This window comes from Rhinoraja longicauda, chromosome 10 (genome assembly GCF_053455715.1).
Source record: "Rhinoraja longicauda isolate Sanriku21f chromosome 10, sRhiLon1.1, whole genome shotgun sequence".
In the NCBI taxonomy this organism is placed as follows: Eukaryota; Metazoa; Chordata; class Chondrichthyes; order Rajiformes; family Arhynchobatidae; genus Rhinoraja; species Rhinoraja longicauda.
In genome coordinates, this window is record NC_135962.1 from 61,682,174 (window position 1) to 61,695,954 (window position 13,781).

The 13,781-nt window shown below is 47.6% G+C and overlaps 1 protein-coding gene across 1 annotated transcript in view; it reads right to left on the reverse strand.

Annotated features, from left to right (window-relative positions):
• The window catches only part of LOC144597549 (choline/ethanolamine transporter flvcr2a-like), a 109,639-nt gene that overhangs the window by 39,765 nt on the left and 56,093 nt on the right, over positions 1-13,781 (reverse strand). Inside the window, exon 8 of the mRNA XM_078407027.1 lies at positions 6,115-6,218. Coding sequence (XP_078263153.1) covers positions 6,115-6,218 — 104 coding nt within the window. The remainder of the gene's footprint in view (positions 1-6,114; positions 6,219-13,781) is intronic.

A 13,781-nucleotide genomic window follows, 5' to 3' on the forward strand; every position in this document is an offset into this window, starting at 1 on the left:
TACAGCGAATGCAGCGCCGGAGCCTCAGGTTCGATCCTGACTACGGGCGCCGTCTGTATGGAGTTTGTACGTTCTCCCCGTGACCTGCGTGGGTTTTCTCCGAGATCTTCGGTTTCCTCCCACACTCCAAAGATGTACAGGTATGTAGGTTAATTGACTGGGTAAATGTAAAAATTGTCCCTAGTGGGTGTAGGATAGTGTTCATGTGTGTGTAGGATAGTGTTAATGTGCAGGGATCGCTGGGCGGCGCGGACTTGGTGGGCCAAAGGGGCCTGTTCCGCGCTGTATCTCTAAATCTAAAATCTAAAAAATCGAAACTTCCTGACGGACAGGAAGCAGCATGTGAGGCTGGGAAAGTACTTCTCCGACCCGCAGACCCTCAGCATAGGAACACTGCAAGGCTGCGTACTCTCCCCTCTCCTTTACTCTCTCTACACCAACGACTGCACCTCCACAAACTCCTCTGTCAAGCTCCTCAAGTTTGCGGATGGCACAACCCTGATTGGATAGATCCATGATGGGGAGGAATCTGCCTATTGACAGGAAGTGACACAGCTGGTGTCCTGGTGCCATCACGACAACCTGGAGCTCTATGCTCTTAAGGCAATGGAACTGATTGTAGACTTAAGGAGAGCTATGCATGCCTCTCTGTCGGGTACATCGAACAATCCTTGTTCCGGGCTTACACTGGCCCCATCCCCGAACTCTACCTCCGCTACATCGACGACTGCATTGGTGCTACCTCTTGTACCCATGCAGAACTCACTGACTTCATACACTTCACTTCCAATTTCCATCCTGCCCTTAAATATACCTGGACTATCTCCGACATCTCCCTCCCGTTTCTGGACCTCACCATCTCCATCACAGGAGACAGACTAGTGACTGACATCTACTAAAAACCCACTGACTCGCACAGCCATCTGGACTACACTTCTTCCCACCCGGTCTCCTGCAAAAAGTCTATCCCCTACTCCCAATTCCTCCGTCTATGTCGCATCTGCGCCCGGGATGAGGTGTTTCACACTCGGGCATCAGAGATGTCCTCATTCTTCAGGAAACGGGGCTTCCCCTCTTCCATTATAGATGAGGCTCTCACTAGGGTCTCTTCTACATCCCGCAGCTCCGCTCTTGCTCCCCCTCTCCCCATTTGTAACAAGGACAGAATCCCCCTCGTTCTCACTTCCACCCGACCAGCCAGCGTATCCAACAAATCATCCGCCAACATTTCCGTCACCTACAACGGGACCCCACCACTGGCCATATCTTCCCATCCCCTCCCCTTTCTGCGTTCCGCAGAGACCATTCCCTCCGTAACTCCCTGGTCCACTCGTTCCTTCCTACCCAAACCACCCCATCCCCGGGCACTTTCCCCTGCAACCGCAGGAGATGCAACACCTGTCCCTTTACCTCTCCCCTCAACTCCATCCAAGGAACCAAACAGTCTTTCCAGGTGAGACAGAGGTTCACCTGCACCTCCTCCAACCTCATCTATTGCATCCGCTGCTCTAAATGCCAACTTCTTTACATCGGCGAAACCAAACGCAGGCTCGGCGATTGCTTCGCTCAACACCTGCGCTCAGTCCGCCTTAACCAATCTGATCTCCCGGTGGCTGAACACTTCAACTCCCCCTCCCAGTCTGACCTTTCTGTCATGGGCCTCCTCCAGTGCCATAGTGAGGCCCACCGGAAATTGGAGGAACAGCACCTCATATTTCGCCTGGGCAGCTTGCAGCCCAGTGGTATGAACATTGACTTCTCCAACTTTTGATAGTTCCTCTGTCCCTCTCTTCCCCTCCCCCTTCCCAGATCTCCCACTGTCTTCCTGTCTCCACCTATATCCTTCCTTTGTCCCGCTCACCTGACATCAGTCTGAAGAAGGGTCTCGACCCGAAACGTCACCCATTCCTTCTCTCCTGAGATGCTGCCTAACCTGCTGAGTTACTCCAGCATTTTGTGAATAAATACCTTCGATTTGTACCAGCATCTGCAGTTATTTTGTTACATCAACAACACCACAGTCACATCTGTGGAGTCATTAAAGTTCCTCGGAACCATCATCTCCAAGGAGCTTAAATGGGGGGCCACCATCGACTCCACAGTCAAAAAGGTCCAACAGAGGATGTACTTCCTGTGGCAGCTGAGGAAACACAATCTGCCACAGGCAATGATGGTCCAATTCTATACTGCCATTGTAGAGTCTGTCCTCACCTTCTCCATCATGGTCTGGTTTGGCTCAACCACCAAGCACAACATCCAGAAGCTGCAACGAATCGTTCGCTCAGCTGAGAAGGCTGTTGGCTGCAACCTTCCCCCCATTGACTAACTGAACACTGCAAGGGCCAGGAAACGAGCGGGCAAGATCATCTCTGACCCCTCTCACCCTGGCCACAAACTCTTTGAAGCACTTCCCTCTGGAAGGCGACTCCGGACTGTCAAAGCAGCCACAGCCAGACATAAAACCAGTTTTTTTCCATGAGTAGTAGCTCTACTCAACAGCCAAAAGTCTGTAGCCTCCTTTTGCTCTGGTATTTTATTTCATTCACATGTTTAAACTATAATGTTTTATTCTTAATGTTTTAATGTTTTATACTTTATTCTCAATTGTTTACTGTATGTTCGTGTTGTTACTTGCGAGCGGAGCACCTTGTATGTGTACATACTTGGCCAATAAACTTAAACTTATTCAAACTCAAATCCTCTCGCAATGAAGGCCAACATGCCATTGGAGTTGAACCTTAGGCCATTCGGCCCATTGAGTCTAATCCCCCATTCAATCATGGCTGATCTCTGCCTCCTAAGTCATTTTCCAGCTTTTTTCCCATAACCTTCGACACCCATTCTAATAAAACAAAGTCTATCTCTGCCTTAAAAATATCCACTGACTTGGCCTCTACAGCCTTCTGTGGCAATGAGTTCCACAGACTAACTACCCTCTGACTAAAGAAGTTCATCCTCACCTCCTTTCTAAAAGAGTGCCCTTTAATTCTGTGTCGATGCTGCACACCATTTATGGGATGAGTTGTCTCTGCACTGTGGTGAAGCTACAGGCACTAGAATGCCGTCAGCCAATGCCAAGCAACATTGACCACCAGGGGACAGGGGGCAGAGCGAGGGGGAGGGAGCAGGGCGAGGGGGAGAGGGCAGGGCGAGGGAGCAGAGGGAGGGGAGGGAGCAGAGGGAGGGAGAAAAGCAAGGGGAAGGGAAGGGAGCAGAGGGATGGGGAGGGGGCAGAGGGAGGGGGCAGAGGGAGGGGGCAGAGGGAGGGGGCAGAGGGAGGGGGCAGAGGGAGGGGGCAGAGGGAGGGGGCAGAGGGAGGGGACAGAGGGAGGGGACAGAGGGAGGGGACAGAGGGAGGGGACAGAGGGAGGGGACAGAGGGAGGGGACAGAGGGAGGGGACAGAGGGAGGGGACAGAGGGAGGGGACAGAGGGAGGGGACAGAGGGAGGGGACAGAGGGAGGGGACAGAGGGAGGGGACAGAGGGAGGGGACAGAGGGAGGGGACAGAGGGAGGGGACAGAGGGAGGGGACAGAGGGAGGGGGCAGAGGGAGGGGGCAGAGCGAGGGGGCAGAGCGAGGGGGCAGAGCGAGGGGGAGGTGGCAGAGCGAGGGGGCAGAGCGATGGGGAGGAGGCAGAGCGAAGGGAGGGGGCAGAGCGAGGGGGAGGTGGCAGAGCGAGGGGGAGGTGGCAGAGCGAGGGGGAGGTGGCAGAGCGAGGGGGAGGTGGCAGAGGGAGGGGGAGGGGGCAGAGGGAGGGGGAGGGGGCAGAGCGATGGGGAGGGGGCAGAGGGAGGGGGCAGGGGCAAAGCGAGGGGGAGGGGGCAGAGGGAGGGGGCAGAGGGAGGGGGAGGGGGCAGAGGGAGGGGGAGGTGGCAGAGCGAGGGGGAGGTGGCAGAGCGAGGGGGAGGTGGCAGAGCGAGGGGAGGGGGCAGAGCGATGGGGAGGGGGCAGAGCGATGGGGAGGGGGCAGAGGGAGGGGGCAGAGGGAGGGGGAGGGGGCAAACGGAGGGGGAGGGGGCAGAGGGAGGGGGAGGGGGCAGAGGGAGGGGGAGGTGGCAGAGCGAGGGGGAGGGGGCAGAGCGATGGGGAGGAGGCAGAGCGAGGGGGAGGAGGCAGAGCGAGGGGGAGGAGGCAGAGTGAGGGGGAGGAGGCAGAGCGAGGGGGAGGAGGCAGAGGGAGGGGGCAGAGCGAGGGGGCAGAGTGAGGGGGAGGGGGCAGAGCGAGGGGCAATAGGCAGAACAGCCCTGCCCTTTGTGTGAGGGTGTCAGTGCGCAATGGGCAGTGTTTCATTGTTGAGGGGACGGCTGGATTTCCAATCACTTCTCAGTGGTTGAACAGATTGCTGAGCATCAGTAAATCAGGCTTCATATCTGCCGACTATTTTCACCCCTTTATCAACCCTTCCTCACCTGAATCTACCTATCACTTCCCCACCTCATCTTTTACAGCTTTCTCCACTCTACTCCATCATTGAAACAAGGTCCCAACACAAAACGTTGTCTGTCATAGAGTGATACAGTGCGGAAACAGGCCTTTCGGCCCAACTCGCCCACACCAGCCAACATGTCCCAGCTTCACTAGTTCCACCTGCCTGCGCCTGGTCCACATCCCTCCACACCTGTCCTATCCATGTACCTGTCCAACTGTTTCTTAAACGATGGGATAGTCCCAGCCTCAACTACCTCCTCTGGCAGCTTGTTCCATACACCCACCACTCTGTGTGAAAAACAGTCTATTCGCCCCACAGATGTTGCCTGACCCTGCTGAGTTCCTCCAGCAATTGTCTTTTAATTCAAGATTCCAGCATCTGCAGTCTCTTATGTCTGCAATTTCCACCCGATTTTGTAGAAGTCTGTTTACGGTACTTAGATTTTACTTCCGGTTAAAGTCATATGTTTGTTTGGAACAGATTTCTCCCCAAGGACAGTAAAGAGTCAAAACAAAAGGAAACAAAAGGAAACAAAATGCACATAATAGAGATTATTATACCTTATCCTGGTCAAACGCCCAACCCTCTGGCTGTTTACATTCACCGTGCCATCATGAAACTAGGTGCACACTGGCCCACTGCGTTTCACAGAGATTACACATGGTTTGCTCTAATCTAGTGTCCACAGTAACTGCAGATTACATCAATCACCAGTGTTTCAGCCACTTCACTCTGTATCAGGAGGAAGCAATAACTGACTCTGGCCGCAGCTGCCACGTAGGGATACACGCCCTTCTCACAGAACAGATTCCATTCCCACATTGTTTAACAATACTTACAAACACAAATGTTTCAAAGCACCTTCTATTTAAAAAGTTCTGTTAGTTAATCATCTGATAAAAATGTCAAAATCCCACACAAGCAGATTTAAATCAATTATCAAATCTAACAAACTCTCAAATCCTGCAGTAATAAAAAATACCAAAGACAGGTGTGTGGAACTAGTGTTGCAAAACCTGTCAGTTGACGCCAGTTGAGTTAGCCGGCGCTGCCACTCCCACAACCTGGGCAGATCAAGCCCACATCAGAACTACAGCCTCACCAACTGCTGGCCTTGGGGTTTGTGCACCTCCCACACACATAACACAGGCCAAGATCATGAGCGTAGTAGGGACAAACAACCTGACCCTCAGGGAAGTACAGCACACAATCTTCACTATTGCTTTTTACACAATTCCTGTTAACAATACAATATTACCACTTCATTGGTAAAGCCCCAATAATCAGTGGTTTACAGCACAGAAAGAGGCCAGTTGGCCCAACTTATCCATGCCAACCAAAGCTGGTCTTTAGGTTAATGCCACTGCCCAGAACTCAGTTCCTAGTTCCATGTAACTGCTCTTCAAACATCTGGTCATGGTAGTACAGGCTCACCCTCCAGCCTCTAGGACCTCAGGATTAAAGATTCAGCTGACTGCTGAGAGAGACACTTGATTTTGCCAGCGTTTCTCCTCCTCCCTCTATTACATGTAAATGAAACATTGCGGGGTTTATGCCCCAGCACATATCTATTGATCACACACTCTGTCTGCACCCCACACCTGCAGAGAGTAGACCATGGTTTTGTTTTTCTGGAAGAAGGGATTCAGTGTCCAACATGGGAGCTATCTGGCGTGAATTCTTACTTGTACGTCTGGGTTTTGTCCAACCAGATTCCGCAGATAATGGAGCCAACCATTCCAGAGACCACGATGGTGAGCCCAATCCTCCCTGCATTCAGTTCTTCGCCCTGAGAAACAGAGAGGAATCAGCAGCTTCTCCAGCTTACCGCATCAGAACCATTCCCAGCTGGTGGATGGCTCCTTACATTCAGTCCCACACATCCACACACTGGTCTGCACTCACACACAGCACCAAAGGCATCAACATCAACTACACAACAGGGCTCATTCCACAAACAAAAATCACACGATTCACGTTTCTTTCTGTCTTCAGTTACTCCTGCTGAAAGTTAATATCTTCAGATTTCATTTCTCTACGTTAGATCTCTTCAAGATTAATTGGGTTAAGGATTTTCAGAAGAGAAGCATTATCAGACAGCTGCTGGGATGGTTTGCTTGAGGTTGTCTACATTTTCAACATCTCTGGCCATCAACATTCAAACAGCAGCTGAGGGAGCAAAGCTCCTGGCTTGCAACTCACATTGTCATTCTTGTAGTTTGATCAGATAGCACTGTCAAAGTGCTTCCAAAACACTATGAAGTTCACAAATATCTCAAAGACAAACTGTATATGCAGCCCATCAGGTCAATAGATGAAAAAAAGTAAAGAATAAGCAAGCAAAGCACTTGGTATTTTTCCTGGTACATTACACAAGGCCTTATTCAAAACCATATCATCACTTCCTGGTATGTTAAAAAGGGACTCCAGTTCCTTTAGTTGGTCACAGGACATATTAATGGACACACTTGTGCTTGGACTGGCATCTACTAGATGAGGCAGGTCAAACCAAAAACCTATTGTGGCAATGGTGTGGTAAAATAGAATCAAGTTTAGACTGAGGTTGCCAATCTCAGACGCCAGGCAGCTGCCCACAGTAAAGGCAGGGGGGCAAAACTGTGACCTTTTCACCTCAGACTCTAGTCGTAAACATCCCAACAGCCACGTTCAAAAGCAAGGACATGGAGCAAGTAAACTCCCCTTACACCCAGAGGGGTGGTGTGTGGAGGCCTGGTGGGAAATCAGAATATCTACAAAAATTCTAAACCTGAAAACAGTAGATTTGCTTTAGTAGGTACACAGGAGGACCACTGTTCCATTCTATACTAATACCACACAAGATCATGTTGAACAGCTTCAGTCACAAGAACCTCCCCCTAACATTGGGATAATCACATTAACCCTGCAGAACATCGGGGTTAATCTGACAGCTAGACCTCGGAGGGACATGGCAACACCCTGCCCAGGAGAATAAACGCATGAAGCTTCTTCATTCCTTCAATGGGGATAATCCACTTGCACAACAGGAATGCAGTCACCATTAATACTCAGGAAACATAACAAGCAAAGACGTGGGAATTAGTCATTCCCCCAACGTCTCACTAGGTAAAACTCAAGTCTAAGTGCGAGTGGTAGATCATAAACGCGTTTAGAGGAGATTGGCAGTTTTGATTGTTGGGGAATCTTGGACCAAAAAAATTCCAGCTATTTGACGTTGATTACATTTCATTGGGATTAAAGTCTGCTGGTTGGAGCAGCAGGTGGAATCCTTGTGTATATATTGGAGTTCAGGTCCTCCTTTGCAAGACTTCCACATATGACACACTATGCTACATCAGGTTTGGTTCCTCTACTGGCAATCAAGAAACCTGGACTACTAATCCAGAAGCATGGCTTCTAATTCTACAATGTTGCTGGGAATTTAAATAAATCGAGAACATAATACAAGTAGAAATCATCTGATGATCTGTTGACTGTGGAGACTGCAGGCTGAAGGCAAGACTCGGGGAAGGTGGTGAGAATGGGAATATGAGAAATGGAGATGTGGTTGAGAGCCCCATCGTATGATTGGGGCAAATCACAGTGAAGGAAAAGAAAAACATCCGAAAAGCATCCAGGGCAGATTAGACAGAGACTGGAACATTGGGAGAATGGAATCCTTGCAAGATGCAGTGAGGATGACTGTGAGAAACTGTGGGATTATAATAGATATTAATGGATCTAACCTTCATCAACTACTGTTAACGCATTCCTTGCTAACACCTGTTTGGAAATTGAATTCTCACAAAGGTAAAATCTGCTTCAAGACTGTCAGCAATGGGAAGTATGGAGACTGAACAGTGAGGTCAGGTAGAACATTCATTCACCATACCTACAACCACCCTCATTATCACTGCCTTTCTCTAATACACCTCAGGCTAGCAGAAGAGGTAAATGCATCACGTTTTAAGGATGATTCGAATAAAGGCTAGCATTGGTAACAATCCTCAGAGTAATGTTTTTGTTTAGATGAAAATAAGTTGGCCAGTGAGGCTCGGGGCAGTCCTGATCATGGTGTGGAGTGGTTGGATCTTTTTTGCAGGGTGACTGACTACTCCTGTGATATGCCAGAATGAAGAAGATTCACACATCAGCATTAATTCACCACAGACAGTTCTGATTTTAAAAACACAGCTTGCTGTAAAACACAGTTAAAACTCTGTGTCTTGTTCAGGTCCCTACAGTGATGGGAAAATAGTTTTAAAAACAACATCTACTCCAGTTGGGCGATTTGAGTTTGTGATTCATTCTGGGTTGAGTAACTGGCTCGTTTAAATTTTACCATTTAAAATGAATTTGAATTGAATGAACCGTTTCATTGCTTCCTACCAGCACTCTTCCAGCTGCGTTGTCCGTCTGTAGGAACCAACACAGTCGTACTGTACTCCAGCTACCCGGCATCCGCTGTAAGAATCTGTTTACTGGGTAAGATGACACTATCATTTTGTACAGTGTATGGATGTCCCAAACAGACACTCAGGAGTTGCAGTACAAATTGTAGTCACATCAATTAAACTAAAATAATGAAGACGTTAGATTTCCTTTTGTTTAATTCCATCATACCAAATCTTTGGCTGTTGAGGATGTGCTGCAGCATCTATCCATGCTGCTTTGCAGGAAGCTGACAGAACGTGCAAGAAAGACCAGGAGTCGCCCTGGGATTTCCTTCCATCTCTATCGGCAAGCATCTCTTATCCACTAGCAATCTCCTCAGGATTGAACAATCAAGGTGGAGAAATTAGTGGCAAATGCAAGTACAAACGTTGGTCCTTTTATTCCATGGCACAGCACACAGATACACCAGCGTGTGTAAGTGTGCTGCCCAGCTGCTCCTCAGTTTACTACATCAGGGCAGATGGTAGGATAGCACAGGAAAAACATTGACCACTAAAACCAAGGGCAGCACAACTTTGTCCTCCAGACACATTTGATAACATACATGAAATAAATTATAATCAGCATTAACATTCTGGTTTCTCTACAAATTGCAGCAAATGCAACAAGATTGTAAAGCAGAATTTGTAATAATGACATTTACACAAGTTCAATAAAATTATTACACATTGTCATCAACACATCCCCAAGACAGATCTGGTATAATGCAGGTTTATTTGTAGGTGGGGAATGCGTGGTCTCATTAGTTTTTATCATTAGAACGTTCTAATTTTTACATTAGAATGTAAAAATTGTCCCTAGTGGGTGTAGGATAGTGTTAGTGTGCGGGGATCACTGGGCGGCGCGGACCTGGTGGGCCGAAGGGCCTATTTCTGCGCTGTATCTGTAAATCTAAAATCTACCTGGATACTTGAAATAATAGTGCACAGGCCTGTCTACACAACACATTGATCCACCAGTCTCAGCAGCACCAATGGGTGAGGGAGGAGATGACCAGCACACAGCATGGCAAACAGCGCGCACAATCTCTCATGGTGGGGGCAAGTGGCCAGATGCAGTTACTGGAGGATATCTGTAAGCCTTGCAGGGACAACACTGGTGGGATGAGAATTTGAGTCTGAAGAAGGGTCTCGACCCGAAACGTCACCCATTCCTTCCCTCCCGAGATGCTGCCTGACCTGCTGAGTTACTCCAGCATTTTGTGAATAAATACCTGAGAATTTGAGTGACTGCAATCAACCAAATATCAATGGTGCTGCATGGGGGGGGGGGGGGGGGGTGGTTTCTTGAACCTCTGCCACTGAGCTACCGTGCTGTTGTAACATAGTGAGGGAACATGCACCATGCCTTCTGCCACAGGAGGAGGCTGGCAGTAATGGTGTGGTGAAACTAAAAGGTGGTCGTACCAATCCACTCATCAGACCAAAGTAGAATGTGTTGGGGTGGAGGGTTCCTTGATTAGATTGAAGAAGGCAGCGGTTGAAGAAATTTGCAACTGAAATATTCTCAAAGATATTAAATGACAAATGCAGAACTAGTGGTCAGTTCCAGCATGCCTTCCTGTGGGTCAGAAATTGGGAATGTTCAGATGAATGAGGGGGATGGTTAGATTACAAGGAGATGATTTTGTTAAATAAATAAGATTAGTAGTTATTAGATGTCACAGGTGGAACAGATAGCAGAAGAATATCTTCACTCCTGAAGGTTGGATTGATCTGTGAAACAGGATGACACAGGCAAAGACAGGTGGATACTGGAAGGAAGTTAGAATGACAAAACAAGTAGTTTTCAAAAGTTGAACAGCTTATTCTCACTCAAATAGTCTTTATGTTCAGCATTCAAGGCCTGGACAACATTGCAATACGGCTTTAGAATTACAACCCAGAGTATCTTCATAATTCATCACATGATGTCTGAATATCAGTCATGGTGGTAATTCTAATGGAAGAACATGCGTGCCTGGTGCAGGAAGTGAGAGCAGGAATCTCTGGGGGAACCACATGAAGCTCACGTCAGTGTATGGAGGGGCCAGGTTGCAGCAGTGTCATTTAGTGCATTCCTTTGCTTAGTTGTATATAAAACAGGCTGCCTGCAGTGATCAGGCACTGTGATCGCAGCTGCTGGGAAGGCAGCAGGAAGGAGCCACAGCAGGGGGACAATGTTCCACACGGGGGTTGGATGGGAACAGGACAGCAGAGCACTCAGCATGGGGCTGAAGGTCTCTCCATGCTACTAAACCCAGCTAGTTCCTTACTCCACAGTGACAGCAGTTCATTTTGTTCTCAGCAAAGAGTACAGAAATTTGAAAGGACAACTAAACATAAATGTGAAACAAATTGGTATAACTTGAAGATGAACAGTGTGTATGTGAAGTTGATGCTTCCCCTGGCTGGCTGATTGGATCAGGCATCAAATCAAATACCAGGGATCAGCCATTCAGATGCACAGAAATGTCCTCACCAGAGGGTGGTGAGACTTTGGCATTTTTATCCTGGCAAAATGTGGAGGATTAATAGTAGAGTACACTCAAGGCGGGAACTGACATGTTTTTAGGGAATGCGTAGGAAAATAACTGCAGATTCTTCAGTCTGAAGAAGGGTCTCGACCCGAAACGTCACCCATTCCTTCTCTCCTGAGATGCTGCCTGACCCGCTGAGTTACTCCAGCATTTTGTGTCTACCTGTTTTTAGGGAATCATAGGTATAGGACTAAAGTAGGAAAGTCAAGTCAAGTCAAGTCAATTTTATTTGTATAGCACATTTAAAAACAACCCACGTTGACCAAAGTGCTGCACATCTGACCAGCCATGATGTCAAGAGAAAGGCACAGCAGGCATGAGGGGCTGAAACGCCTACTCCTGCTTCCATTAGTTACAGGAAAGGACTTGGAGATGATGAAAGTCAGGGAAGAGATAGCACGGATTCTGAGCACAATGTCTCACATCTTGTAAAAGAGGAAGAGATAACCCAATTAAGCATTGAGCCGTCAGTCTCCCTGAGTGGGGGGAAACATAGTGACCGACACCATGAAGAATTCGAATGTGATTTAAAATAAAGACATTACAGAAGAGAAGGATATTGAATTATGTGAGGTAAGCGAAACAAGTAGAGTAGTGATGGAAATTAGGAGGATTAAAGAAGAGGAGGTACGGACACTTTTGAAGAATATAAAAGTGGATAAGTCTCCAGGTCCTGATAGGATATTCCCTAGGACATTGAGGGAAGTTAGTGCAGAAATAGCAGGGGCTATGACGGAAATATTTCAAACGTCATTAGAAACAGGGATGGTGCCGGAAGATTGGCGCATTGCGCATGTTGTGCCGTTGTTTAAAAAAGGTTCTAAAAGTAAACCTAGCAATTATAGACCTATTAGTTTGACGTCTGTGGTGGGAAAATTAATGGAAAAGATACTTAGGGACAATATATATAATTATTTGGATAATCAAGGCCTGATTAGAAACAGTCAACATGGATTTGTGCCTGGAAGGTCATGTTTGACTAATCTTCTTGAATTTTTTGAAGAGGTTACCAGGGAAATTGATAAGGGCAAGGCTGTGGATGTTGTCTATATGGACTTCAGTAAGGCATTTGACAAGGTTCCACATGGAAGGTTGATTAAGAAGGTTAAATCGTTGGGTATTAATAGTAAGGTTGCAAGATGGATTCAACAATGGCTGAATGGGAGATACCAGAGGGTAACGGTTGACAATTGTATGTCAGGTTGGAGGCCAGTGTCTAGTGGAGTGCCCCAAGGATCTGTGTTGGGTCCACTGTTGTTTGTCATTTACATTAATGATCTGGATGATGGTGTGGCAAATTGGATTAGTAAATATGCAGATGATACTAAGATAGGTGGAGTAGTTGATAGTGAGGTAGATTTTCAAAGTCTACAGAGAGACTTGGGCCTTTTGGAAGGGTGGGCTGAAAGATGGCAGATGGAGTTTAATGCTGATAAGTGTGAGGTGCTGCATTTTGGTAGGACAAATCAAAATAGGACGTACAGGGTAAATGGTAGGGAATTGAGGAATGCAGTGGAACAGAGGGATCTGGGAATAACTGTGCATTGTTCCCTGAAGGTGGAATCTCATGTGGATAGGGTGGTGAAGAAGGCGTTTGGTATGCTTGCCTTTATAAATCAGAGCATCGAGTATAGAAGTTGGGATGTAATGTTGAAATTGTAAAGGGCATTGGTGAGGCCGAATCTGGAGTATGGTGTGCAGTTCTGGTCGCCAAATTATAGGAAGGATGTCGACAAAATGGAGAGGGTACAGAGGAGATTTACTAGAATGTTGCCTGGGTTTCAGCACTTAGGCTACAGAGAGAGGTTGAACAGGTTGGGTCTTTATTCTTTGGAGCGTAGAAGGTTGAGGGGGGACTTGATAGAGGTTTTTAAAATTTTGAGAGGGACGGACAGAGTTGACGTGGGTAGGCTTTTCCCTTTGAGAGTGGGGAAGATTCCAACAAGGGGACATAGCTTCAGAATTGAGGGACAAAGGTTTAGGGGTAACATGAGGGGGAATTTCTTTACTCAGAGGGTTGTGGCTGTATGGAATGGACTTCCGGTGGAAGTGGTGGAGGCTGGCTCGATTTTATTATTTAAGAGTAAATTGGATAGGTATATGGATAGGAGGGGATTGGAGGGTTATGGTCTGAGTGCAGGTAGATGAGACTAGGTCAGGGAGAATGGTCGGCGTGGACTGGTAGGGCCGGACAGGCCTGTTTCCATGCTGTAGTTGTTATATATATATATTATATAGAAGGATAATATCTGTCCTGATGTTGGTACACAAGGCAATTAAACACAATTGACTCTCGGCTTTCTTGCAGTGTTAACAAATAGAACTGCTGTCAGACTGACGGAATAAAAGATCTTGCTATGTTTGGAAAATGAAGCTGCCACAGGTACACGTGGTTCCCTC